The 26,298-nt window shown below is 45.4% G+C and overlaps 1 protein-coding gene across 3 annotated transcripts in view; it reads right to left on the bottom strand.

Moving 5' to 3' along the window:
* LOC131266544 (protein spire) overlaps positions 1 to 24,652 on the bottom strand; it is a 126,855-nt gene extending 102,203 nt beyond the window's left edge. For all 3 annotated transcript variants that reach the window (XM_058269109.1, XM_058269110.1, XM_058269111.1), the window contains exon 1: positions 23,645 to 24,652. In XM_058269109.1, coding sequence (XP_058125092.1) covers positions 23,645 to 24,113 — 469 coding nt within the window. In that variant the 5' untranslated portion in view covers positions 24,114 to 24,652. The remainder of the gene's footprint in view (positions 1 to 23,644) is intronic.
* Positions 24,653 to 26,298: the final 1,646 nt, after the last annotated feature.

Raw genomic sequence — 26,298 nt, 5'->3', positions numbered from 1 at the left:
AAAACAAACTAGTTAAATGCACGGGAGATGGATTTCGGAAGCCGAAAAGCATGATTTGGGGGAAGAAAATGAACATAACCACAACGACAACTATGTAACGACAGAGTACAAGTTCAAAATACTTTGTAAAATGCATATTTTCTCAACACGTTCGAACATGCCATGAAGGACAAAACGATCTAACGGTAACCTTTCGCCGGCGTTTGGTGCAATGCGGTAGCATGAGTACAAAAATAAACATACATCCTTTTTCGAGGCTCAGACGTGCACGACATCGTTCTGGACCGTATCGCTCACAAGAGCAGCACAAGTGACCATGTAAAAGGAACATCCGTTACCTGAAGTAATGCAACAGGAAGAAACCTCCACTGGACTTGCATAAACTGTCAAGCGTTTAGCACGGACATTCAACTTAACATATAGAAAAAGAACCAAAAGAAACACCACACAATTCTGCTGCTGAAGAAGTAAGTGAGGGTCTTCATCGCATCCTCGTGTTCCTGCACTTTGATTAGCTCATTTTCCGAAGGAAGGTACATGCGGTCGCTTCCTTTCAATTTACCTTTTTTCCTGTTTGCAAAACAAAACAGAATGGAGCGTTATCTCCACTATTTACCAGATGCACCTCCCGTGGATACAGCACATTCTCCTCTTCCCCCAGAAGTGCACTTTTTCGATGGGAAATATTCCTAGCACAGGATGCACAGGTTCTTCTTGTTCGACCCTTTTTTGCATGCCCCATTCATCGCCGCCGCCGCCCATCGGGACATTTCCGCGAGTCAGTTTAGTTAGCCTGGCCCCGGTACCGGTTCCGGACGGTTACCGAGCGTACGGTATTTTCATACTTTTGCGCTCATATACACCTGTGTTGAATATTTTTCTTCGCCCGAGCCCGGCCAATGTTGGGTTTGTTGGGCAACAGCGAAAACACGGGATGCGCATCCAACGGTCCGTTTTCTGCCACGCTGGAATCCGCGCACACAGCATTCAAGAAGAGCGAGTATCAGCATTCTGGACATTCCTTTCGACGCTGCAGAAACCGGTCTCGGTCGTGGTCGGAGTCGCAGCTGTATCTTCCGAGCGTTTGCGTTCGCAGGTGGCAAAGAATGGTATCTAGAACATATGATAATGTGCTCCGGTAATGGGGCGTAAGTAGAGACCAAGTATGGAGATCATCCTACATACTTCCATGCTACAATCTCGTCATAAAATGTATTCCAGGAAATCTTATCGAATAACTTAATTCTCTGGTTTGAACTAATGTCTATAGGCTTTGTTTAAACTGGAGTAAATCTTAGACAAACGAATGTTGACATTTTTATCGGTAGAATTCTGATATCAAAATAAACTCCCTTCCCTCGACTGGATAAACCGGAAGAACGGAGCATAGAGCTATATTTTCCTGAACAGAACGGTCGGCATTGGAAGTATAGAACAGCAGTAATTTCGGTCGCAGCCGGTCAGATCCGGACTCGGGCCCATTAACCGTTCCGCTTCGATGCACCAGGCTTGGGCAGGCTTTCACGTAAAACAAGGGTCCGCAAAGGGTAGAATGCACTCGAAGCGTTCTAGTAAGCCTCACCCCAACGCGGTGCAGGAACTACGGACAACGGACCACGAAACTGTGATGGCGAGTCGAAAAGTTCGTCGGTTAGAGCAGTGGGATTTAATGATTTAAGTATGCATTTTTTTTTTTTGCTTATTTTGAACAGTTGGAAACCATCTTTTTTAGGCCAAATAAAATTTAAAATATCTTTAAGCCGAAATACATTGTCTCATTTGGAATAAAATATATTAAAATTAAAAAAAAAGACTAAAACAAATGGAAAACTCTCTTTTCGATTCACCCAATTCAGCGTCGCGACTGCTCCGATTAAATGATTCGGAAACATGCATGAAATAACACATTAAGCTTCATGCTGTGTTTCGCGTTCGCGTCTACAAAAGCAACCCCCTTTGAAAACAGGAGAAATCATAATTAAACAGGTGAACGAATGGGGCTGGGAGGCTTAAAACCTGCCTCACCCTCCACAAATCCAGCGCCAAACACGGTTAATTCTGGTCCTAAAGGTTCGACCCCTGCCCCTTGTTAGTTGGAAGTAGGGAAAATTTGTTTTCCAACCCTCCCGCGCGCGCACACACCACGGAAAACGAAAAGATCTCACTTCCCGGCCGCGTGCGGTAGGGATTTCCGTTCTGTAGTTTTACCTTTTATTGTCGTTTCCGAGATGAATGACTGGTTCTCCTCCCACCTTCTGGAGGGGGTAGGGGGATGACCATTTTTCATCGCCCTTTCCCGGGTAATAAAATCGTGCTAAAACAAAATGCACCACAAGAAAACATCAATTCGGTGGAAAAGAAATGCACTCACAGTGTGGAGACTATTTTTGACCACTTTGTGCCCATTGTGTCAGCGCATGTCCGGGACAAAATATGAAAAATGATCTTTCTTTTATAAATGGATTAAATATGCCAACCGGCCTAGGGTTGGGTCCCGGGGCAGGGGTAGAGATTTTTAGTGACATGGTTACACTTCCCCAAAGACAACTTTCTTGGGAACGATTTAATGCCGAAAACATATCGGAAAGCAAGACCCAAACCCGGTGCGACAATTTAATTTAAAACTTTCAGCGCCGGAACGAATGAAAAAGAGGGATTCCCCGCGAGAAGAGAAGGAAAGAAAAGAGTCGCGAGCGGGATTGTCATCTCCACAAATGTAGTTTCAATGTTACCCGAAAACTGTCATCGTAAAAACTAACGACCAGTGTAAACTGACTTCCTTGGTTGTGTTGAGAAAAATTCATTTCCGAAAAATTACTCTCGCCGCTTGCTTTCGGCGAATCGCTTTAGAAAAACAATAGAGATTCAACGCCCCAACAGGCGACGACGACGGGGTGCCTTCTACCCACGCACCACACAATAACCGCTCTGCCAGATTAACACTATTTCCCTCTCTCCCCCCACGCCCTCCAGCATGTTCTTCTGTCAAACACAGCGCCGTCCGTCGCAACACGAACGGAAAAATCCAGCGCGCGGCCAAAAACGCGGGAAAGCGTACCGGCTCGGCCTGGCTCGGCGTGGAAAACTTTCAGCGAAAGTGAAAAACCTAAACATTATGTGCGCAGATCAACCGAAAAAGTGCACCCACGGCGCAGCATTAGTCACACGACTGCGCGCACCATCCCTCCCCCTCCGCAAACCGATGCTGCTGCGTGAATTAAAAATTTCCGGCCCTTCGCTTCGTAAGGCCCCGGCAACAAAGTCACGCGGGCCGGGAGAGAAGGGAAAAGTGATGGTGAAAAATTGTTAATTTATAAGAAAAGACGACGCGAACAAAGGGGAAATGCCGACCGAAAACGGTATGGCGGTGGCGACCAACAACCGAAGCCAGCCAGCAAAGCCGAACGCAAACCTCCAAAAACACGCCACAAACTGAAAACCCGAAACAAATAATCCCCGCCCTCCGCTCCACCCGCCTGCCCCGGGCAGGAAAATGCGCGTTCGGACTTTCGAGCGCGGGTGACACGGAGAAAAAGACCTAAAACAACAAAAAAAAAGAAGAAAGGAAGGCAAAACTGCCCGACAAAACAATTGCCTAATGACATTTCTAATTAATTCGAAAGCATCAAAAATCAACTCCACCGCAGCATCATTTTCCGAGGCGTTGGAGGTGGTTGGGTTATTTGGCAACAAAGTTTTCGGCCCGCACAAACATTCCCGCCCGCCGTGGGTTTTCGAAGCGTTTGTGTGTGTGTGTCTATCCACTAGGGGTAGGACACTTTCCACCCCTCAAGGCTTAAAACATAAGATCACAAAAATAACAAGAAAAATCTCATCTGAATCCGGGGTAAATGTTGCTCAAGGTTACTTCGACAAACATGAAGGAAATTCGACCTTTTGTGGAAATGGCGTAGTGGTGTCGCAATGTTAAACCATCTGCATCCGAATTTCTTTTTTAAAGTAATTTAATAAAATTACTTTTTACTATAGATAACACCTCCCCCCCCCCTTCCCCCCTCAGGTAGCATGATGTGACATTTGTCTCACTTTTCATTTCATCCCCTAATGTCGAATCTAATCAATAAATTTCAATACAACCCAGCCGACAATTTCCGAAGGCCGGAGAAGAAAAGTGATCTGGAAAGCGAAAGGTACGCCCGGCCGGGAATCGATCGCACTCCAAGGGGGATCTCGCTCGGATGACTTTCAACAAATTACACTATATCCATTGCGTGCGCGCTGTGAAGAAAATCGGAAAATCCCGGGCGTACAAAAAAAAAAATAGATCACTCCAGCGCGATCGCGGCTCGTAGGCGCTCCATGACGTGAACTGAACGATCATGGTTCAGACCGAAAAAGAAAACAAAACAGCGAAAAGTCGGTGATTTTAAGGGGCATGGGAAAAATCGGCCACCCATTTCCCCACCCCCGGTGGCGGCGCCAGTGAAAGGCTTTCACCCCCCGAGGGGCGTCCTTCGCGGCCACATGAGAAGACAAAGTCATGTTGTCACTATGACTCGACGACCGAGCAGAGGAAAGAAGGAAGGAAGGCTGGACAGACATGTGATAGCAACAAAACACAGCGTACCCACCCACATACACCCATTTTATCATCATCCGATTCCCACCGAGCGTTTTCGACGGGAAGCGGCGAGAAGAAAAACAGTATATAGATATGTATAAAACTCATCAACGTCATGTCCACGTACGCGTTCCACCCTTTCAGGCCGGGTGATGCATGAATCTTTTCTTCTTTTTTCTCGGGTGAGTGTGTCAGTTTTTTTTATTTTGGTTCGGAAAAGGAGGGAGAAAGAGATCTAGGGCCCCGTTTCCCAATACCAGCTTGTGCTTTGGGTTAATTAACGTACCACAAATCACACCGAAATGCAATCATGCGAACGCGGCCGCCGGTGAGCATCGATGGGAAACACGACACTGGGGGGCGACAGACGGTGCTAAGATGTAGGCAAATGTAGAAAGTACCCCTCGAGGGGGTGAAAAATGGAACAAAAATGTTTGAAGCTCGACCCGCCCGGCCAAAGCCGAACAACAAATTTTTTGGAAAATCTACGTCTTAGAAAGAAGATAACGATAAGAATAACTAAGCGATATCTAAACGCCTCTTTTATCACCAAACATGGTTCGAACATCAAACGAAGCTCAAAAACATCACGTGCATGCCCCTAACAGATGGTTCATTTGCGCTCAATTAATTATCTCACCCCAAAAAAAAAGTCCCCTTAGAAATGGAAATTAAAACGTTCGCAAACATCCTAGCGGTCGGCTTTTACGAGACCAAGTGACAACAAGGAACGTCAACTTGCGCCACGAGGAACCCGAGCGACCAGATCTATTTACGCTATGCTTTTATCGCACAACCCACCCACTCACCCACTCACTGCTCCATATAGCAATCATCATAACCATAAACTGTGCGCCCAGCCTGTTCATCACTTAAGATTGGGCAGTCCAACGCCCCCCCCCCCCCCCCCCCCCGCGTTCCACGTTTTCCACAGGCGGCAAATTTGTGATTTGTCTTCCAGCTACAAACAGCTTCATCTGGTGGTTTTGCCGATCTGCCGAATCATGCCACATTCCGCACACTACACCATAAATTAATTGATCCCATAAAACGCCACGGAGACAAACTGGCCGACATCTCCGGGAATCCGGATCGACAAACATCCAAAAACGAGCAATACTTCAACGACTAGGAAAAAAGTGTATTAACAAGCGGCCGACGAATGTTTGGCTTGGTGCAAAATTGAAACCCTGCCAAACATAAGACTGGAAAGCCTTTTCACACACACACGCGCGCGTTGGAAAACCCGCCCGACCGTGGAGAAGGTGCTGAGATGGTAATCTTTGCTTTCTCACGGCAGAAAACGGCTCGGATGATCCATAAAGGGGGGAGTGGAAGAGAAAGATCTGTATTTGTTGGTTGGTTGGTTGCAAAACATGATGCATCTCGTACGTCGTGACGTAAATGTGTCGGAAGAGGCCTCTTAGCCGCGTTGCGAGCGAAGGCATTTTTGTGTACCCTTTTCCGTTCCGTCCTTGCCGGGGTGGTGGTGGTGCAAAATAGCGACCGGAAGCGATGAAATGGGAGCAATCACTCACAGCGTCGTAAAGCTCTAACTACCATGGTTAAGAAATGGAAGGGGAAAGGCCGAAAAACAAACCGGCGAAATATAAAAATATAACCAAACCGAGTCCGACGCACTCAAAATGGCACACGAAAAAGCACACGCAACGTTCGAAACGTGACGAAAAGAAGAGGGAGGGGAGGGGGGAAAGGTGCTGGACCTCCTCCGCCAGCCAATGACTAGCTTTTTCCACAACCGAAATGGAAAATGCACTGGACCAACGTTCCTCCGGACGTGGTCAAATAAAATAATACCAATAAAACAATGATATTACACGCTCCCCCCCCCCCCCCCCCCCCCCTCCCCCGCTACCCGACTCGTTTTTCCTTAAGACCGTAAATATTTACCTGTCGGTGCGTGGGAAAAACCAAACCTCACCCTCGATGGAGTTCCCGCTCTTGTCAAGTATTTGACATTCCCCCCACAAGTTATGCGCGAATCTATACGACCGAACCATCCGGTTCTGGAGCGTCGAGTGATTATTTTTATCGAGAATCTTCGGTCCATAAAATCGAGAAGTCGAGAGATTTGATCAACACCCGATCGCGAAGAGTAGCTTCGGAAGATATTCCGCGAGAAAAAGAACTTCATTTGCAGAAAAGAAAGAATGACAGTCCGGATGGGGCTGTCGGAAAGTACTTTAGGCTGCTCCCAAGAGATCGTACGGTGGAAAAAGTTTTCACACGACGCCATTAAGATCACCCGGCACCGATAATCGGCCACTAATCAGCCTCTTCAGGCCGTTCAAGTCACATTGAGGAGGCGAAGAGTGGACGATAATCGGCAACCATCGGGCGCACCAAGGTGTTAGAGGCATTACGGCGGACCTGCTGGTGCCGTTATGCGCGTTAGGTATAATTAGCTCGAAAGCCTGGCACAATCGCTGTGACACATCTGCCTGCCGGACGGATAAGGATTACTACTTCCGAGTGTCGGCGTCCCGTTCTTCCGGACGGTTTGACGGGCAACCATTAGCTGGTGCGCCACAACTCCGGAACCTAACCTCAAACTCGCGGCCCCTTCCAAGTTCTCGGCGAACGGCGACGCTGACCGGAAGAGAACGATTGAAAAGTGAAGCCTAAACAGACACATTCAAACGCACATGCCCCTTCCCGCACATGCTTGACAACTAATTCCTGCTCATCCTGCTCCGGGAAGGGGGACTTCAAGGGACGTTCGGTGTGAAAGCGCTAATTAGCACATCCATTGTTCCGCGCGTGATGCGCGTTTGCCCTTTTTGACCTCTTAGAGCGAAGGGAGAAGGGAGTGGGTTGGGGTTGTGCCAACATATTCTTCCCTCGAGCTCGTGGAATTAAGTCCACGAGGGCGCAAATTATTCTTATTCCAGCCGATGGTGATGGATGAGACCGGAGCGGACGGGACGGGTGATGACGGGTGTTTAGTTCACCCGTGACGCAGGCCGAGGAATTATTCAGGCCACCGACCTTGACCATGGATCGGCAAGCGATGTAAATACATCGCGAATTGTAATTCCCTACAGCGCTGTTACTCACTCTAATTTCATTGCAAATGATTAAAATAATAAGAGCGAGCATGAATAAGCCATTGGTACATTTTTTGTATAAGCTCACATAACAAGAAAAATACTGTAGCAAAATCTACTAAGTCTTACTCACGAACTTTTAGAAACTGTAAAATTACCAACCCTTTAACTACGTCGTTTAAACTATATTGAACTGAAATTTTAAGAAACACCTCGATGTTTTGAACTCACAAACAAAAGCGCATCAAGTCAAGCTGTTTTGTTTTACGCAACAGCCCTTATTGTAGGTCAGCTTTATCTGCTACATCTAAAAACAGGTTGTACAAAATAAATGTATTTAGTTACCCCTTAGATGTTATACAAATACACACTTGCGAAGAGCATACAAAAAAAAACGAATTCGCCCAAAACTAACAACAATTTGTGGCAGTAGAGAACGATTCACGAATGAGTTAGCTGGTAAAAGGCATTGAATAAACATAGTTTTGATTGTACAGTTTTCATGAAAGTTTGTAAATAAATCACTAAAACACTTGCTATTCCAAAGCGGATGTGGAAACTTATCTTTTGGTTCGGTAAAATAAAACCCAGCTGCGAAGCGGCCCAAGTGACCGCAATTAAATCACCCAAACCCAAATTCAAAATGTACTCACGCTTTGACTCATGCGCCGCGGCCTTTCGGCACACACACTGCATGGTCCGATGGCTTATTGTCGTAAAATGCAAAAAAAGTGACGCGGATTGGAAAAACGGTCGGTTCGCCACACACCACGATGCTCTGGCGATTAGCATAAACATTGCCAATATTAGTCACCACCGGGTTTGAAGCTGTGGCGCGAGTCTCGACGTGTTTTGGTCGGGCAGCAACATGTGAGGTTTATTGCTTTTTAAAACAAGTCAACGGGTCAATGCTGAAGTGCCGGTATTGTCTAACGCTCGGGTGGTCGAACGAAGGGAAACGTTACGCTTGCGTATAGCTGATGTTGTTTCCTGCTCATCATGTACTGCGCAATTGGTCGCGACTCTTGGTAGACGAACCAGTTGTACAATGTGCAATTCTGCGTTCAGGGAGCATTTTCTGCACGCCGTCTACCTCCTTAACCTTGGACGCATCGGACCAGACGAGTGCATTCGTCTAGATGAAACTCCAGCTGACAGACTCCACGAAGATGTAACTATCTGCACCGCGAACAAAGCGCCAACAGCAAAAACAGCTGCTAACTATGAAACGATTTTTCTTGCATTGCATCGCTCTCCATCTAAGCCATCTCTGTAGCGTTGCATCCGGATGATTTCGGGTATTATTCTCCTGCCCCTCGGGCAAAGAAGTGTGCGTAAAACCCTGCGGAAGCTAGCATCAAACCAAAGACGCCCCCTTTTTCACCCGGTGCATACGACGGAACAACTGCCGGCTGCATTTTTTAAAACGGTACCGTGGAAAAAAAAACACAACGATCCAACTGCAGAGTTAAGTGAAACAATTTGTTTGTTTTTAACGTTACCGTTGGATTGGTTTGCAACGATTCGAAAACCTCCGCAAAGGGGAAGACGTTGGGACGGGTGGGGGGAAGAAAATCGCTCCGCTAAGCTCGGCTATTCTTTTCTGCACAGCCCACCGAACCACGACCGCGCGATGATGTCGACGACGATGCGCAACTAAACTGATCGTTTACCGGCTCAAGAAGGTGGAAAATTGCATAACTACTCCCCGTTGCCCCCCGCCCGACCAGGGAGGAGGGGCTTTGTAGTCTTGTCCTAGACTCTGGGAGCCTCTTTTCCTGCCCTTCCTTAACGAGCCACCGATGGCTCCACTGTGTCTCGTCGAGGGACGTCGAGTTCCGGAGCTGCTGCCTTCGTACACCGTTACAAAGAACTAATCAACAGACCAACGCGAGCCCGGGTTATCGGCAGAGGGCAAAGACTTAGGACCTGAAGCATGACACACGTTCGTGAGGTCTGGCAGGTGAATTTAATAAAAAAAAACAATAGTGGAGCTACTCTATAGGTAAAACATAATCCCTGTGAAATATTTTCTTCACCGTTACTAAAATCACCCAACTAAAAACTTCCCAGGGGATGTTGACATACGCTACTTACAATTAAGTAAATTGTTGCTGATAGACTTCATGGGTTAGATACAAAACAATAAGAGTCAATAAAAATATTGATGAAGAAACACAAGAATATTGTCAAATTAAAAACGGGTATGAATTTTGATTTGAAAATTTTACGACTCACAACATTTTATAAAAAGAAAACATAATTTAGAAAATGAAACAGAACAAATACAATGGAGGAAACAAGAATAGCACCACCCTGTTTTTTGACAATTTTTTTTATATTTCCATAAAATTGGAGCTTTTTCGAGTTTGGTAGGTTATTACAATCAGTTTCACAACTTTCCAGTGGATTACGGTCGCATGAATGTGGGCTAATAACGTTAAAACCCTATAATTCATGAAAACGGGGAGGAAATAAAAATAGCACCACTTTGGGTTTCTGTTCAGCAATTGAAGATATTCTAACAAAACTTCAATTAAAATATAGTTTAATGATTTTATTAGTAAATATAAGAGTATTTGTATCTAATCCCTTCAAAACGCGGTGATTTGGAGGTAAAAAATACATTTTTTCAGAGAGTTCTGCTCATGGCGCTCCCAGCATTCTCAAATACGAATTAGCACGGAATTGTTGCATCATTGTTTGACATTTGAAGTCAACCACGATGACCATGAATAGGCCAAAGGTTTTTTTATGAAATTAGGATACGGAGAGTCTGCTGGCCACCTTGATAGGTCCTTTCTTCTGTCAGGAATCCAACCTGTAGTTAACATCAACTCATGGAATCCGGTATATATTTATTGGAAAACGAAGTCTAAGCTCATCCAAGTTTAATTTTATTCAATTAATCTTGTTTCTAGTACATCAAACTTCATTCTCAGTCAGATGCATGGCAAGGTAAGCTTTCGTTGTTGTGAGAGAACTCCCCATATCAATGGTTTAACACCACCAACGTTCCGGCTCATTTTAACACCAGGTTCTTGTTGAAGATCTAGTTAAAAGTATTGTCAAACATGTAGGAAACCAAGAATGAACTTTATTTCGCCTGAAAAGAACTTTTTTTCATGCGTCGCAGCAACAAATATAACTAAAAGAGAGTTTGAACCGTTTCAATGCATGTCGCTCTGTCATGTTGGGCTTTCGTAATCTTTATGGCTACTTGTAGTTTTCCCCGCTCAGCGTAATTTGCTGCAAATGTCTTATTGACACCTTAAGTTGAATTCTGCATGATTTAGAATCACTATTCATCCCTGGTTTGTTCCTTATTTATAAATTATTCCCATATCCATCTCCGTAAGCTAGGTTTTACTGCCGCGTTGGCCCTTGTGGCCGTCGTTATCGGAATGTTTCATCAACCCTACTGCTATGATATGTAATCCGAAGGTTTTTAGACCGATTTTCAGGGACCAGCCCTCTGCTACCATGGTCAGTTTTGGTGTTTAGCTCGGTTTTGACGAAGCGATGCTGTTCCTGACCCATGTCTTCTAAATGGCTTGGAAAATCAAATAACACACGACTAATAAAATTTAATTTCTACAGTTTAGGGTCCATACTAACTACTAATATCTTAAAAACTCATTTAAGATTATTAGTTTTTTAGATATCTTCAATTGCTGAACAAAAAACCAAAGTGGTGCTATTTTTATTTCCTCCCCATTTTAAGGCTTTTTTCGGTTTAAATGGTAGTTCTCCACATTAAAGCGACCGTAATCCACTGGAAAGTTGTGAAACTGATTGTAATAACGTACCAAACTCGAAAAAGCTCCAATTTTATGGAAATATAAAAAATATTGTCAAAAACCAGGGTGGTGCTATTCTTGTTTCCTCCAGTGTATATGGATCATCAAATCTTATATGTAACCAAAAACTAGTTGAATGACGATTTAATGAAAACAAAATGAAAAATTCCATTAACATTCCTCAAAACGCACTTTTCCACGGTGTGCCATTTATTTCCCAAACAAAACTGTACCAATTTGCAGCTGTAACAGGTGGATTTCATTTTTGTTGTTTTGATTATTCAAAAACACACTAACTTTACGAATTGGATCTATTCGCAGCTATGTTAATCATACAGTTACAACCCAAAATAGCGTTCAATTAATGATAGTCGATTACATCAACAAAATACCACCTGATTATGCTCCAATTTTAAAAGCACCAATGTTTTGTTTCCCCCTCGCTTCCCACATTCCACCGAGTTTTATCTGGTGTTGATTACCCGAGGGAAGGAAATCGTTCAACCGTTAGACAAATACGTTCTGCCAGCGGTGAGCTAATTCGTAATTAGAAGTGCGAAACCAACGCAGCTTTTGGTTGCGTTGGTTTCGGAAACTAAAAGAAAAAAAGAACAAGACAAGCAAGGAAAGCAAATGGCGTCCGGTTTGATTGATCGCGGCAACCATGTCAACCGGGCTCAAACAAATTAGAGCTCGTGCGGAAAACAGTTACGCAGGGCTTATCGTTCGTCGTCGATGAAAGAAATTTCCAACACTCGCTTCCGAAAGTGGAGCAATTTCCCGAAATATCCACCGTGGCGGTGCAGCATCAGTTTTCGGACCAGGGCCAGGTGTGCACCAGAGCCAACACATACGCAACTTACAAATAGCACAAACCGCAACAGCGGGTTTTTTTCCGAACGAATCGTCAACCGTACGACGACGAATTAGATCGATTTAGTGGCGATTTATTTCATTCCTTCCTTCCAACAGACGTTCCTCTTCCGTCCGCACGCGGTTCGCACGAGCAAGATTCATCGTTCCCTTTCCCCCCGATCGCCTCCGTCCCCTCCACTCGTCGATGGGCAACCGTAAGTGACCAAAAACAAAACCGTTTACACCCGAACCCCGCAGAAACTGCCCCGTTGCGAACACGCGCGTGTTCCAGACTTGCGGCTTGGTATGGCAGGAAATTTAAGTCTGCGGCGGAAGGGACGAATTTAACATTACAACCGCCGCCCGGCAGTCACCTGTAGAATACCTCCACCCCATCCCGCGCCCTCGCAGACGCCATCCAACGTTTTACCAAAGCGAAGGGGAGGCGAAAAGTGATCGCGAGCCACGAAAACTGGAGCAACCGCTGTTGTTCTTGTCAGACGGTCGACTGTTATTACGCCGCGTGGAAAGCGGGATGTTAGCCGGCTTCCTGCCGCCGGTACGTACACCAGCTTTGTTTCTACACCCCGTCGTTCAGCTTTGGTTGGTCCTTCCCTTAATAGATCGCTTTACCAACCGCCGCTCGAACACGTCAATCGCTTGCGCTCCATTAACTCCACACTTGAGAAAATGGGTCAACCGATTGCGGGACTCTCCCGAAAAAAAAGAAAAAGAAAACCGCACATATCAGCCGACAAGGAAATGCCGCTCCGAATCGACCCGGGCGAGATGTTGTCTCGTGACCACCGCAATTTCTTACAACTGGATCGGTTTAAATGATTCCACACGTTACAGCAGTCAATGACGGATTCAAATGGTGTTTCGTCATTCCGAAACCACGATCATTTCTTAAAATTGAAGAAGAATGATCCTATCGAAGAATCAAAGCTAATCAAACGGCGGCGGCTTCGACATATGAGATAAAACTCAACGCCAACTCTGGAGGAATTTTGCGAGAGTCCTTTCCGCCGGTTGTGCGTTCGTATGTTCGCATCGCTCCGGAATGTGCTCCGTCAGATGACAGTAAAAATAAAACCAACATAAAAACAGCCTCCCCTCCTAGGAAGTCGCGACCAAGACCTGTTTTCCACTCTATGAACGAGTAAACACGGGGGGGGGAGCGAAGAAGTTTGTTGTCTTATCTGTTTTTTTTTTCCTATTTCTATGTTTTTGTGTTTCCTTGCCACCCGATAAAAATGAAAACATGAAACGCCTTTTCGCGCGATTTCATTCATAATCGACCGGGGACGATTGCGGCCGGTTCTGCGCAACACGATAGGCGTAGACACTCGGACTGCGGGACACGGGACGTAAAGAGTTGAGACATCGCAGCAGGGAAGAGCACGGTAATAATTTAAGGTTTGAGTCCCGGTTCAGGAGGTCTGTCTCTTTGTAGTCTGGAATTCGATCGCCAAATAGGCGAAGGAAACTTTGAAACATGGTAAGAACAGGAAAAAGATCAAAAGAGATGTTGAAAATTATATCACGCAATTATGCTTGCTAAGACCAACGTTTAGTATAAAAAATATTGCGAAACGAAACCGGAATGTTTCGATTCTTGAATGTAGGTTTTGTTATCCAATTTCGGTGGCTTCTGCAATAATCGTTAAAAACCAAACCGTCCGATGGCGTTCCTAAACTCCATTCAGGATTGAGGGAAACCTCTTACCCTTCTTCCCTTTTCCCCCTGTGCGTGTGTTTTGGGTGACATTTTCATCCCCCTATGCCACCCCGTAGACGCGTTTTACCAACCGGTTCCGCAAGCCGGGAAAGTCATTCTTATGCTAACACGATCGATCGTCTAACAGATCGTGCGACTATTAACAGCAAATGTTTCGAGCCACGTGATCGATTATTAGATGAGCAGAATTGGACACCATTAGCCGAGCAATGCTGCCTTTTTTCTCGTTTTTGAAAAATATTAGAGGATTAATATCTAGGCATTCTTTACGTTATTGTCAATGTTTTACAAAATTGACAGTCATTTCCAAAGTTTGAGAGATTCTTGTACAAATGTAACCAAAATAAAATACAGATAATAACCAATTTTAAAAAAGTTTACGAAAAAATAACAGCGATAAACAGGTCATCTAACAAAATCCGCCAACGTCAAACCATCAATCGCACCGCATTAAATAAATTCCTCCCGCGAGGGGCACAACATTTGTGGCACATCACTTCGTAACGGGATAATTTTAATCACAACCCATCCGAAGACGCAGACCTGATCGGCACCCATTATTATCGGCATGTGAGGGAAGATGCAGCGGTAAATAGAAAATATAAATCCGCCAAGAAGCCGCGCGGATGAGATCAGCGCTTCCTGCTTCAACCCCGCGGCGCGCAGCTGACAGCGATTTGGTTTGACTGTTTTCGGCCAACATAGTGTCGGAATCTGTTTGACCGATATATTTCACGCGATATTCACGCCCGCAGGAGTGGCGGCACGATGATTCACCACCGCCACGGTGTGCCCCCTTCGTCTGCGTATAAATTTAGAGCACGGTCCGCGGCGTGTTTCCCATCATCACTCATATATGGTAAAATCTAATCAAACGCGAAAAAGGTGTTTGAAAGCACGGAAACCTTGCGACCGACCTCTCCGACATGGTGAGAGTTGATAAAAATGATTTTCCGTAATCCCTCGTTAAAGACACATTTTGAAGATGGCACCGACAAATAATGCAGAAACGAGATCCAAAAACCTGATCAACGATCAGATAATAAAAAAAAACACACCATCCACCAACGAGCATCAGCTTTTTTATGAGCCAAACATACACCTTCTGATCAACAAGCCCCCCAAGTTGGGCGATAGACTATGAAAGTTAATAAGTTTAGACTCGAACACACACCATTGGATTGGATAACGTGTGACGCGACGTGGCGCGGGAGTCTGGTTAAAAATATGCATAGCGGAGAAATCGATCGTTCTTTGTAGCTATTTTCGGTAGGGAGGTGAAAACTGTCAAACGCGATCGAAGTCTTCTCCCCTCCAAATATGTAGAATCTGTGAATCAAATTTTCTGTTCCTAAAAAAACTCGAACGAACAAAGCATTATTATCCACTCCGTTTTACGTTGGCTTCGAAAAAGTGTGCTGCTCTTAAAACTCTCGCTGAAAGATTTTCAAGCTGTCGAAAGGGGTGTTGCTAAAGACTTAGGCACTAAAGATTAGGAATTCTTAGTGTTTTCCGATTCCTTTCGCAGTCTCGTTCGATAACTTAAAGCGACTGCTCGGAGGAGGTGACTACGAAGGCGAGCTGCACAACTGATGCACTTTCAATGCACCGCTCCAACTCCCATCACACGTTTTCAGGGGGAACATATTTTTAGTTCCCCTCCCGAGATGTCAAGTGTTCATCCTAAAAAAAGGCACCTCACACCGAAGCCATTTTATGGACCACCGAAGATCTTTCTTCGCCGAAGATTTTTCTAAAAGAAAAACTTCTCCCCCCCATCGATCCGTGCGTTTTTCGAGAGCGCATTGGAAAGGGGAAAGACGGTTAGATTATTTTTAAAATAATGTCAAAATTTCTTCCGAAAAGTCCCTTGGCATGATTTGTTTACGAGTTTGTTGGTCGAGTTTGAGAAAGATGAATGAAATTCCGTCGCGGGTCCCTCGAGAGGAAAACACGTCGTTTACAAACAACTCACTCGCGGAAACAGGGCTATGTTCCCCCAGAGGTAGAAGGGAGTAAAACGCGTCAGGTGCAGTGAAACGTCATCTCACAATTTGGTTTTTAATTTTACCCAACCTACAAACCACCGGAGAAGATAACAAACCACAACATATGGCGCAGCGGGAAGCAATGGTGAAAAATTACGCGCAGCAGGTCGCTTGATTCGAAGGCCGTGGAAAATGGGAAAATCCCCATGACGCGATGTTGAGTCCGTTGCGTGGCGAGTTCGTGAAGATCTATTTAGTGCAACGTTCTAAAACACACGCAAGAAGGAGCAAACTGCGTCTGCGGCAAAAAGTGTGACAACCGGATCGAAATCCGACGAGGAAACGCAGCCAGGAAACAACATCCACAGCTCATCCCCAACCCGAGCCGATGCTCGGTGTCTGCATGTGGTGTGGCCCGAAGGAATGCGTAACTATTTCATAATCGTACGGTGTTGGTTTTTTTTCTCGCTTCTTCTTTTCCCTCGCCCGGGCGCCGCCAACGGAAAAAAACGGCACGCATCGATCCGTGCCAACACAACAACACTGCATCTACGCAACATCGGTACAAAAAATGAAAACAAAAATTCATCCTCCATGCTGCCCTGCGCATATGCGAGGCACGCGATATGCCTTCGCGCCATCGGTGGAGGGCAGCAGCAATCTTTAAAACAAAATTAAAATACCAATATCACTTCACGGGTCTGACTCATTTCGCAGTTTCCGCTCGCCTACGCCGCCGCGATTCCGTTCCGTTCCACGGGGTTGAGGGGTGCACGCCCAATGGATGTGGGGTAGTAGTGATGCTCGAGGAGCGAGGGACGAGCAGGGGCTGGGGGGGGGGGGGGAGGGATATCAAAGCTCACAGGAAATGTGAAGACGTGTGAAGTGCCTATCCGCCAGCGCGAATCGAACGAAATCCGATCGGCGAAGAAAAACTCGAAAGAGAGCTCATTACAACATCGGATGCAGTTTACAATCCGAAATGTATTAAACTATGCTAGTGTTTCGCTAGCAGAGGATTTTTGTGTTTTTTTGTTTTGGAAAATTGTTTACTCCACGCCAAAAAGAAAAGTAACACCAAAGTTCGATTAGATCATTAAAAATAGGTTAAAACCAAAATGTACAATTTTGTTTTAAAAAACTTACAGAACCGAAACAAGCATTAGAGTTGAAATGGTAAACAAATTTGAAAAATAAAACTAGTCTAGTTCACTAATCTTCAACTCAGCCTGATTTAGAAGTGCATAAACAAATAGGAAATCCAACAACTAGTAACCGTCATTGCCCCAAACATCGCCGACCCAGTCATGCGACGATTCCGAGCGATTTGGCAACACCGTCAGTCATTCCTTCGATTTTAATGCTCTAATGAAACGAAACACCGATGCGAACAGCGAATTACCAAACGGCTGCTTCCCCGGCACGGATGGATCTATGCCCAAATATATGTGTACGCATACGGAAAACGGCCGCAACACGCAATCAGCGCATTTCTTCTCCTGTCTATTTTGGCACCATGCACCGCACAGCATACCGCCACCCCCAGCAACAACCATCTTAGGTTGGCTTGCTACCCTCCTCAAACCGAGCGCGGGTGGCCCCGTTGGGTTCGGTTTCAAATCGAAGCACACATTTCATAACACTAAATCACTGCGCTTCGACTGCATCATCGCTGCTTCGTTCGGAGAAAACGATGCGCTCCAAAATAAACCTCAAAAGTGGCCGAAAAAGATGCTCAACTACGCGCAAAAATGCGGTGGTCGAAATGGTGGGATTTGGAAAATTGTGGAGTCGCGCCTGCTTGGCCAAAGTGGGCAAGTGATGGACCTTCGATTCAGTTACTCAAATCAGTGGCTACCGCACTGGCGAAACATGAATTGCTTGCTCAAGATGGCTTATTTTCCGGAAAATTCATTCAAACCTACCCGCAATCGCATGTGGGAATGGTGAATTATCATCAATTATGCACGCAATTTAGAGTATCAATGTTAAAACAAATGCTCCGCAAAAAGATTCTCAATTTGTTTTATTTCAACGTTATAGAAAGCAAAGAGACAAATAGAAAGAATGGCAAATAAAACAAAACTTTGAGTCACTCTTGAAATAAAAAAAAAACATACCAACGAAGCTGATAAGCAGCTAATAGAAAGTGTTTTTTTAATTTAATTCACTGCTGATAATAAATCACTTTTTTACAACAAGGCAGCGGAGTTCACAAACACACTCACTTCAACGGTCGCCTGAAATAAGAAAATTAAAACCCATCAAAAGCGTGAACTTCTTGACGCAAACAAACGAAAAAAAAAATCTTAAGTGCCGAGTAAAGGCAAATCAACGCACCATTACCATAAAAACCGTGCCCTTAACAACTAACAATTAAAAGGCACCAACAGAATGCGGAGATGGGAGGGGTTTGGAACAAAGCAAGGTCCTCTTAAAAATTTCTCGTTTTATTTTCTTAGCGATCTCACAATTTAGTTGAAGATTTTTGTGCGCTTTCATGCATCTGTTTGAAGGTTTTTAAAGGGGAAAATTTGAGGCAAAAGCAAAACCGCCAGGCCCACCACCGGAAGGAGTAGGATTCTCGAATTGAGATTTTCACAGCTCAAGTGTGTACAACCCCCGTCCGATTTCCATATATTCAAATGAGAATTTCGAATGCATCGGACCGATAAAAAAAGTCCACGAAGGCATCGAATTAATGTGTACACGCACAGTACAGGCACCGTATAGCAGCTGGTGTTGCTCCCGGCGTCTGCCCGATGCTGACTATGTGTGACCGCACTCTTATGGCACTGCCTGTGGGACTACATGGAGTTCGTCTTTTCTCACCTTTCAGGTGGTTAAAACCTGCTCAAGTGGATGTGTTTTCTTGGAATCATCTTTTTACGGGCTTCGGGTTCGAAACCACAGCATGGACCCCCGGTTCGGATTTTATTGTGATGGGTGAGCATATCTCATTTCCTCGTTCAGGGAAAAGTACTTAACGACCCACAGGCATCATCACGAGACCCGCGTTGAAGACGAACAATAAGTTACCGAGTAATATTCTATCACCTCGACACTCTGCTGAGGAAGGTGTCGGAATCTGTCGACAAGAGTCATCGGGATGTTTGATTGAAAGGGAATGGATTGCTCTACCATCTTTTCATCGGGGCATATTTTATTTCCCACACATCAGGACTAGGAACTTATCCAGAAGAATCCTACCGGCAACCACAAGCAGCTACATGAAGCAGGAAACCACAGGAATTGAACACGGATGAACCGTAGAAGCGAGAGTAAAAAGTACTCACCACAATGTCACATGCTATATTTGGACCTGTGAGAAAAAGTTCCCACAAACACCTCCAAGGAGCAGGATTGGAAATTTATGGAGCGGTGCGCCCGGAAATTGTCAACGTCGAACCAAAACTTTGGATATCTCGCTGAGTCCTGATAAGGCCTTGAGAAAAATAAATCTATGCACTTCTTTGTAATAAAATGTATGGATAAACTTTTGAGTCACTATAAATTATATAACATTCTAAAACTGATCCGAACCAAAAGGCATCAATATTTAAGTGGGCAAAATCGAATTCTGCTCACTCATTCGTTTTTTGGCATCTTAAAAGGGGAGCAAGAGAGAGATAGAATAGAACCACTTTCATGACCATGCAGATGGCCGTAGGCATGCTGCAAAGAACTCGTCTCAAGGAAAACCGCAACCCGGCTGCCCTGCGAACCCCTAAACTGCTCGTCTGGTCATTGAAAAAGCTCTTCCGACAAGAAGCCGAACCACAAGATCATTACGCGGCATCGATTCCGATGGACTTTCTCTTTCGGATCGCGATCGGAGGCGGGTGGGGAATGGAAATTCTTATTCAACCATGATTGACCCTGGCGCTCGGCACCATCAACTGGTGCCCCGAAATGACGTAAATCTTCGATCGGGGTACCTTTCCTCGGTTCGACAATTTCCCGTAGACGGTAGGGTACTGGCGAAGTTGAGAAGTCACTTCCTTCCAATTAGGTCCACCCTTAAACCTCTCATTCCCGGCCCTACGCGCGGGAAGGGAAACATAATACCACCCTTCGTCCAGGGCGAGTATGACAAGATTTCTGTGTGCATTGGCCGAGGACTGGATTGGATCAATCGATTGCTCATTATTAAAAACCATGACCATGAGAAGATGATCCCCACGCGAAGGTAAGCTCATCGTGCCGAAACACCGATCATGATGGTCATGACCCAAACCCAAGCCGCACTGCCTGAAAGCATCTTTCGGTTAATTGAAAGTACCTACCTCATCGCCGTGATGATCGTCTTCAGAAGTGGGCAAGTTCATGCTAAATAAGCTAGCCCTTGATTGATGTTTTCCTCTTCGCAAGGCGCGATACCACGGGATAGACATTCTTCAGGAAGGCAATTGAAAAACCTTCGTCGTGGACGAAACCTGCTTAGAGGCAAGTACGTAAGTACACTTGTGAGTAAGGCAAAATTACCTTCACTTGCCTTTTGAAGTGCAATAAACTCGTAACGAGCCAAAGCTACTTCATTTCGCTCCATTGCAGAAACGTTCAAGCCTTTCTCCGCAGTTATTTTCCGAGCTATTAATTCTGTTTCGATGGTGGACAAACGAGTAAGTACCAATCAAAAGCAGGAAGAATTAGTAACAAGATCATAACTTAAATACAATGCGTTTTGAACACCCAAATGAGGTTCGTACATAACTTCCTCACATAATATATCCAATAACGAATCGTCACACCCCATTTGCAAGCGATTTGCAGTGTATATTTAAATAGACACCTACAACACCAAACAATACCAACCCTTTTGCTTTCCTCACACTTTCAGCACACCTTTGCAGCCAGGTTGCTGCAAAAACTATACAGCTTGTTTGTGTCTGCTAAGCAGCGCCCGGTTTGTGTCCACACAGTAAACATCATGAACTTTCCTTGGACGCCGGAAATAAGGTTTTGTTTTAAGTTTTGTCCCTCTCCAATACCTACCTTACCAGTTGAACTGTTTATAAAACGTTTAAAGTTACTCTGCCAAGCGTTTTTGTAGCCCAATTCGAAGGGGGAAACAGTGGACAAAGCTACTGTTTAACTGCACAAGCTTTACTACAGGCTATAACTGTAATTTCCCGAGAAGTAAATTTCATGGACCATTAATTGAACTAATTTCTGCACGAATGTTCTTATCTAGAGGTTTTCTTTTCACACATATCCAATCGGCAGCACCGTTGAAGTTCATTGATTTCCTTTTCCGACACACGTTCCAACAATCATCAGAATTTGCTCCACATCGTTGCGACCATCTGCAGTCAGAGGCGAGAACAGCTGGCACAGCTAACCACCGTAAATCGAAAAGTGGATGACTTCATCAGCTAAGAACCGAAATAACGAAATCACTCCGCTTACAGCTCGAGGGCCCTTTTGTTGCTTTTTTTTACATTTTCCTTCGCGTGATGAAATAAAAACTAACCGAATCAATTCCAACACCTAGAAAGGTAGCTACCAACTGAACCCAATCAAGAAAAGTGTTCGAATTATTGCCAGCCGCAGAAGAAGTTAAAACTCCCGAGGCTAGAGTTAAGGCGAACAGGAAGTACACACTTTTTGAATTAAAGCACCCGAAAAAAACAGGAAGGTATGCGTCCGTTCGTCCCCAAGAAAAAAGAACGTCTTTATATCTTATGCTAGGCACGGAAAAAGGCCTCCGATCCCATCGCATCAATTCGTTCAATCAGCTTCCGACGTGATGCTGCAGCACACACATTTGGTGCCCGGAGGGGCGTTTGGTGTGTCTCTGGACTGGGTTCTATGACCAAAATCTTATTGAAATACGGCGCCCAACCCCCCCTCCCTATTCGAGGTCGGTTGGTCTTCAATTTCGAATTCTGCTCCCAAGTGGGCGGGCTTCAACTGGCCAGCATCGCGGGATCCGTGGGCATCGTGGGCAATTGTGCTGGCGTTCATGAAGAATTATATTGATTGCTGCTGCACGCCAGAACGACGCCCATGTGGCGCACATGTTTTATTCACCCCAAAAAGGTAGTTCTCGGGTGTGGCCGGACTGCGCCATGCTTCCCTCCAAGCCATCAACTCGCCGTGCGCGAATGTGAATTCCCCTTGATTGTTTCGGAGAAGGTCTGAAGCCCTGAAGCCTACGGAAACGCTTGAAAAAAATCCACCCAGATCCACAATGTGTCGGTGTGCTCCATGGCAAACCGGACCCGTCTATAACCTCTTCGGTCCCTCGGGAATTCCACCATATGGGATTTAGTCCAAGATTAGGACAGCTGGCGCGCTCTTGACCGTCGCCGTGTTCAGCAGTCGTTGCCAACCAGGACAATGTCTGCTGCCCAACGGTCTCTCGAGGGGCCACGGTGTGTGCGTCACCCTAAAGACGTTCGATTAGGTCATAGCTGTTTGCGGAGCGTCGGGGTCCTCGAAATTGATACTGTGACATCGTCGTGAGAAGAAAAACTAAAAAAAAAATCGTCACCAGCCGGAAACAAAGTGGCAAGCAATTCTTCACTATGCACGAAAAGAGAGCAACCGATGGATGGCGTCACCAGTTTGGCGATAAACGGAAGCAAATGTTTCAAAAATAATCTCAGCATGACTTCATGTGGCGTTGGCCGTGCGTTCAAGCAACATCAGAATTGTTTATGATTCAATAAGTGTTTCATTCTTCAACGAACAGTAAGTAACATTCTCTCACAAGCTTGCAGAAGGAAGTAAACTCAAGTCTTCTTTTCTTGCACGCTCATTCAGCTCGCAGTTCACGCATTTATCACCTCGTGCCAAAGAGCAGTGTTTTAATTTCCTGGATTTCAAATGCAATTCTAACTATTGAATGCACAATCCTAGTCCGCTAAAGCAGAAGAACCTGCTACCCCCTTCGGGGGAGGTCCACCCGCGAGTCCAATATCTTGTGGAACGTGCTGCACGGGCTAGACAAAATGCATGAAAAGGGACACTTGAGCGCCGAACAAAGACATTTGCTCCATAATCACTCGCTTAGCGCTGAAGTGGCTCGGAAAGGCTCAGGTGTTGCCGAGCTGCGCGCGATCAAACAAACATAAAGATCTAATATGATGTTTTCCCTCTTGCTTGGTTTACGACAACACTTCAAGTTTACATTGTTTGCCCCATTGTGTTCAATTGAAATGTGGAGCATATTAAATGAGGTCTAGAGAGATTGGGGTCTTGGAAGGTGTAGCGCGTAATGCCATTAGACCTACACTTGATACGATTAAGGTTATGGGTTTGATTTAAAACGGATCAGTGAAGTAGTTTTCAATAAACAAGCTTTGTAAAAGTGGTAGAAACAATTTGAAGTAATTTCTCAAAAATCCCAACAAAGCAGACATTATGAAAAGTTCTGTCTGTATTCTGTCCCTAAAAAACGTTATTTTCAAAACGAATCTCGCGAATCACAAATCTCTGGAAAACGAATCATCCAATCTAGGCAAGAATATCTGTGTTATTCCCAAAGTTTAAGGAATTCTCAAATAATCGAACCTGAACCGTAGAACTTCCTCATATAAAACTGATGGAAGACTAAGAATACTAATGAACTTCAATTAAGCCTTACACTAACGCCATGGACTCACCTGTTTTAGCCGTCACGAAGCAGCTACCGTCCTTTTGGACGTGAAGTTGATGCGGATGCAGGGGCAACCGCAGGTCCCGTAGTCTACAGCCGGACTCCTGAAGTCGCGCCTTGAACATCCGAGACGCCTGGAAGATCAGCGCCCAGGCCTGATCCTCCGAGATCGGTGCGTTGAACGTTTTCAGGATTTCCTCGAGCGTCACCGACGTGCCGGCCCCGCCGCTACACACTACCGCGCCGCGTACTCCAACACTTCCACCATTTTCCGCCGGCCCACTAACATCCACCGTCGGGGCCGATGGTTCCGTCCGCCGCACGCCACCACCGCCGATCTTCGCAACCCGTTCACCGTCGCCCTCGCCCGACCGGGGCATCATTTTCGACGACACCTTCCGGCACTGGCCACCACGCTCGAGCGTTTCCGGTGGCGGCGGACAAGTCGGCACGGGCGTTTCGGTTTCCGACGCCATGCTCACTCTCTCCCTCACTCTCTCGTTCTCGGCCGTCGATGGGGCACCACTTTTCGGGATCACTAGCGATGAGAAGGATTTAGTACGACGCGATCAAATGCTACTGTATGTACCTTTTGTACGATCGTTAAGGTCGATCGTTCGTCATATGAGAACTTTATACACACTATGGGTTCAGCAGGCCGGCCCTGCGTCTACCCCTCACGGTTCGGTTGGCACGTGGGTTGGAGTGTGCCGCTGTACTCCTTACACTCTAAGCCGTTGCTGATCGGTCGGCCAATAAACCGACAGTGGGCTGTATCTGCTGCCTGACGCATCATTATGGTTACACTGCATACTCTTGGTACTAGGATTTACGAAAAACTAACTACGGGCGCTCCTCTCCGATCCTGCTCGCATAAGAAATATTCCAACTCCGCTTGGATCACACATTCACTACACACAAAAACACACTACACACAGATATAAGGCATGCAGGGATAATACATTTCCGTTTGTACAGAACCACGTTACTTTGCAGCGGAATTTAATAAAATAAGGTTGGTTAACCTCAGACACCTGCTATTCGTCGTTAGCGAAAGCGTTAGTCGACGGGAACCGTAGAGATGATTTTCTAACAAAACTTTTCGGGCTTCAAAGACCGATTTGGCTTGGTCACTGACGGTGACTGACAACGATCGACTTTGACCCGCGTGTTGCCGGTAATCTCTCCAAACGCACTACGCACTCTCGATACAAACGCGCGCTCGCAAATACACACACAACACTGATTTTCATCTAATCTCAAAACAAGCATCCACTATCAACTGACAAACACTTCATCCTTAAGCGCCCCTAAGCACACGCATCTAGCAGCTAGCCTATTGAAACGGACACTTGGTCTGACGCTTCGATGCTTTAAAACATTTGCAAGAACCACCGAGACACTATGCATATGCGCTGTTTTAGTACACGTACACGAATACTGACCGAAGGACACGCTGCTGTCACTAAAACTTGGATCACTCTCAAAAGGCTCTACCCTTCGAAATCAATCCTCCTGTTCGCTACCCATCCGTGGGTTGCTAAGATGATTCTGCGATAAAAAACAAAAACCTAAGTGAGTGATAAATTTTCGTAGTCATAGCCAGAGTTGATTGACGACGCATACAAGAAAACGACGCATACAAAATATTAAATCGTGATTTGCGTGTTCGCCACCGGATAAAAAGGGGATTTTTCTTCAATAACAAAGTCACCGGATGACGAGCTCCAAAACTGTGGCCAACATTTATTATCAGCTCGTTTTACCATAGGAAAGTGAAAAATGACCACCTTGACCCCAGTCGACCCATTTCAAAATCCTTGTTTTTTTCCTTTTCCACCTGCACCAGATGGCCAAATGTCACTCCTTTGGCATTGGAACGAAACTATCGATCGGTATTCCCTGGTCGGAGTTTTTCCCACGGTCACGCATACGTTGAAAAAAATGCGGCTACTTCCGTCATCATGCACGAACCAACGCCACTCTAATCGATTGCACGCCACGGAAAGTGAGCGTTTTTATTCCGCGAGGCAAAGAGAATTTTCACCTGTTTTCCGATACTGCTCACCGGCAGTAAGTCAGTGAAATTAGCTTTGGGTTTACACTAATGCACTGATACCGACGAGATGAAAACTGCTGAATGGCCGTTTTGTAGCACGAAGAGAAAACAAATGGCACTGGATGGAGCCTGTGGTTGCATAGTCACAATCGATTTTGTTAGGAACTACTTCTTATTATTCTAGAACGTTTTAGGGAAAAATAATTTGATCTGATAGGATACAAACAGTGTTGGCCTTGCACCAATCGACTCCAACATTTAAGCACATTTGCGAACTTTCGTTAGCATCCCGGAAACATACGGCACCAAAAACAACTGTTCGCCATATTAAACTCTAGTAGCCGTTGATTTGGTTAGATGTAGCCAAAACTAAATTTAGACTAAACCGCAAGAACAGCTCACTGTTATTTTACGATTAACACCAATGTGATAAGGATTGGGGGCATGAAGTTTTGTACGAACCCCCCAATAAACTCTACACATCAACCACAAAATTACCAAAGGAAACAACGGCTGCAATCCCGTTCTCCTGGCACTCGGCGAAAAAAACCAATGCACGCACGATTTTCTTTTTCTCGCGAATTTCCACTGCCCACACTTGC

The sequence above is a fragment of the Anopheles coustani genome, chromosome 2 (assembly GCF_943734705.1).
Source record: "Anopheles coustani chromosome 2, idAnoCousDA_361_x.2, whole genome shotgun sequence".
Lineage (NCBI taxonomy): Eukaryota > Metazoa > Arthropoda > Insecta > Diptera > Culicidae > Anopheles > Anopheles coustani.
Note: the sequence above shows the minus strand (reverse complement) of the source record. Positions and strands in the feature narration are given on the sequence as shown.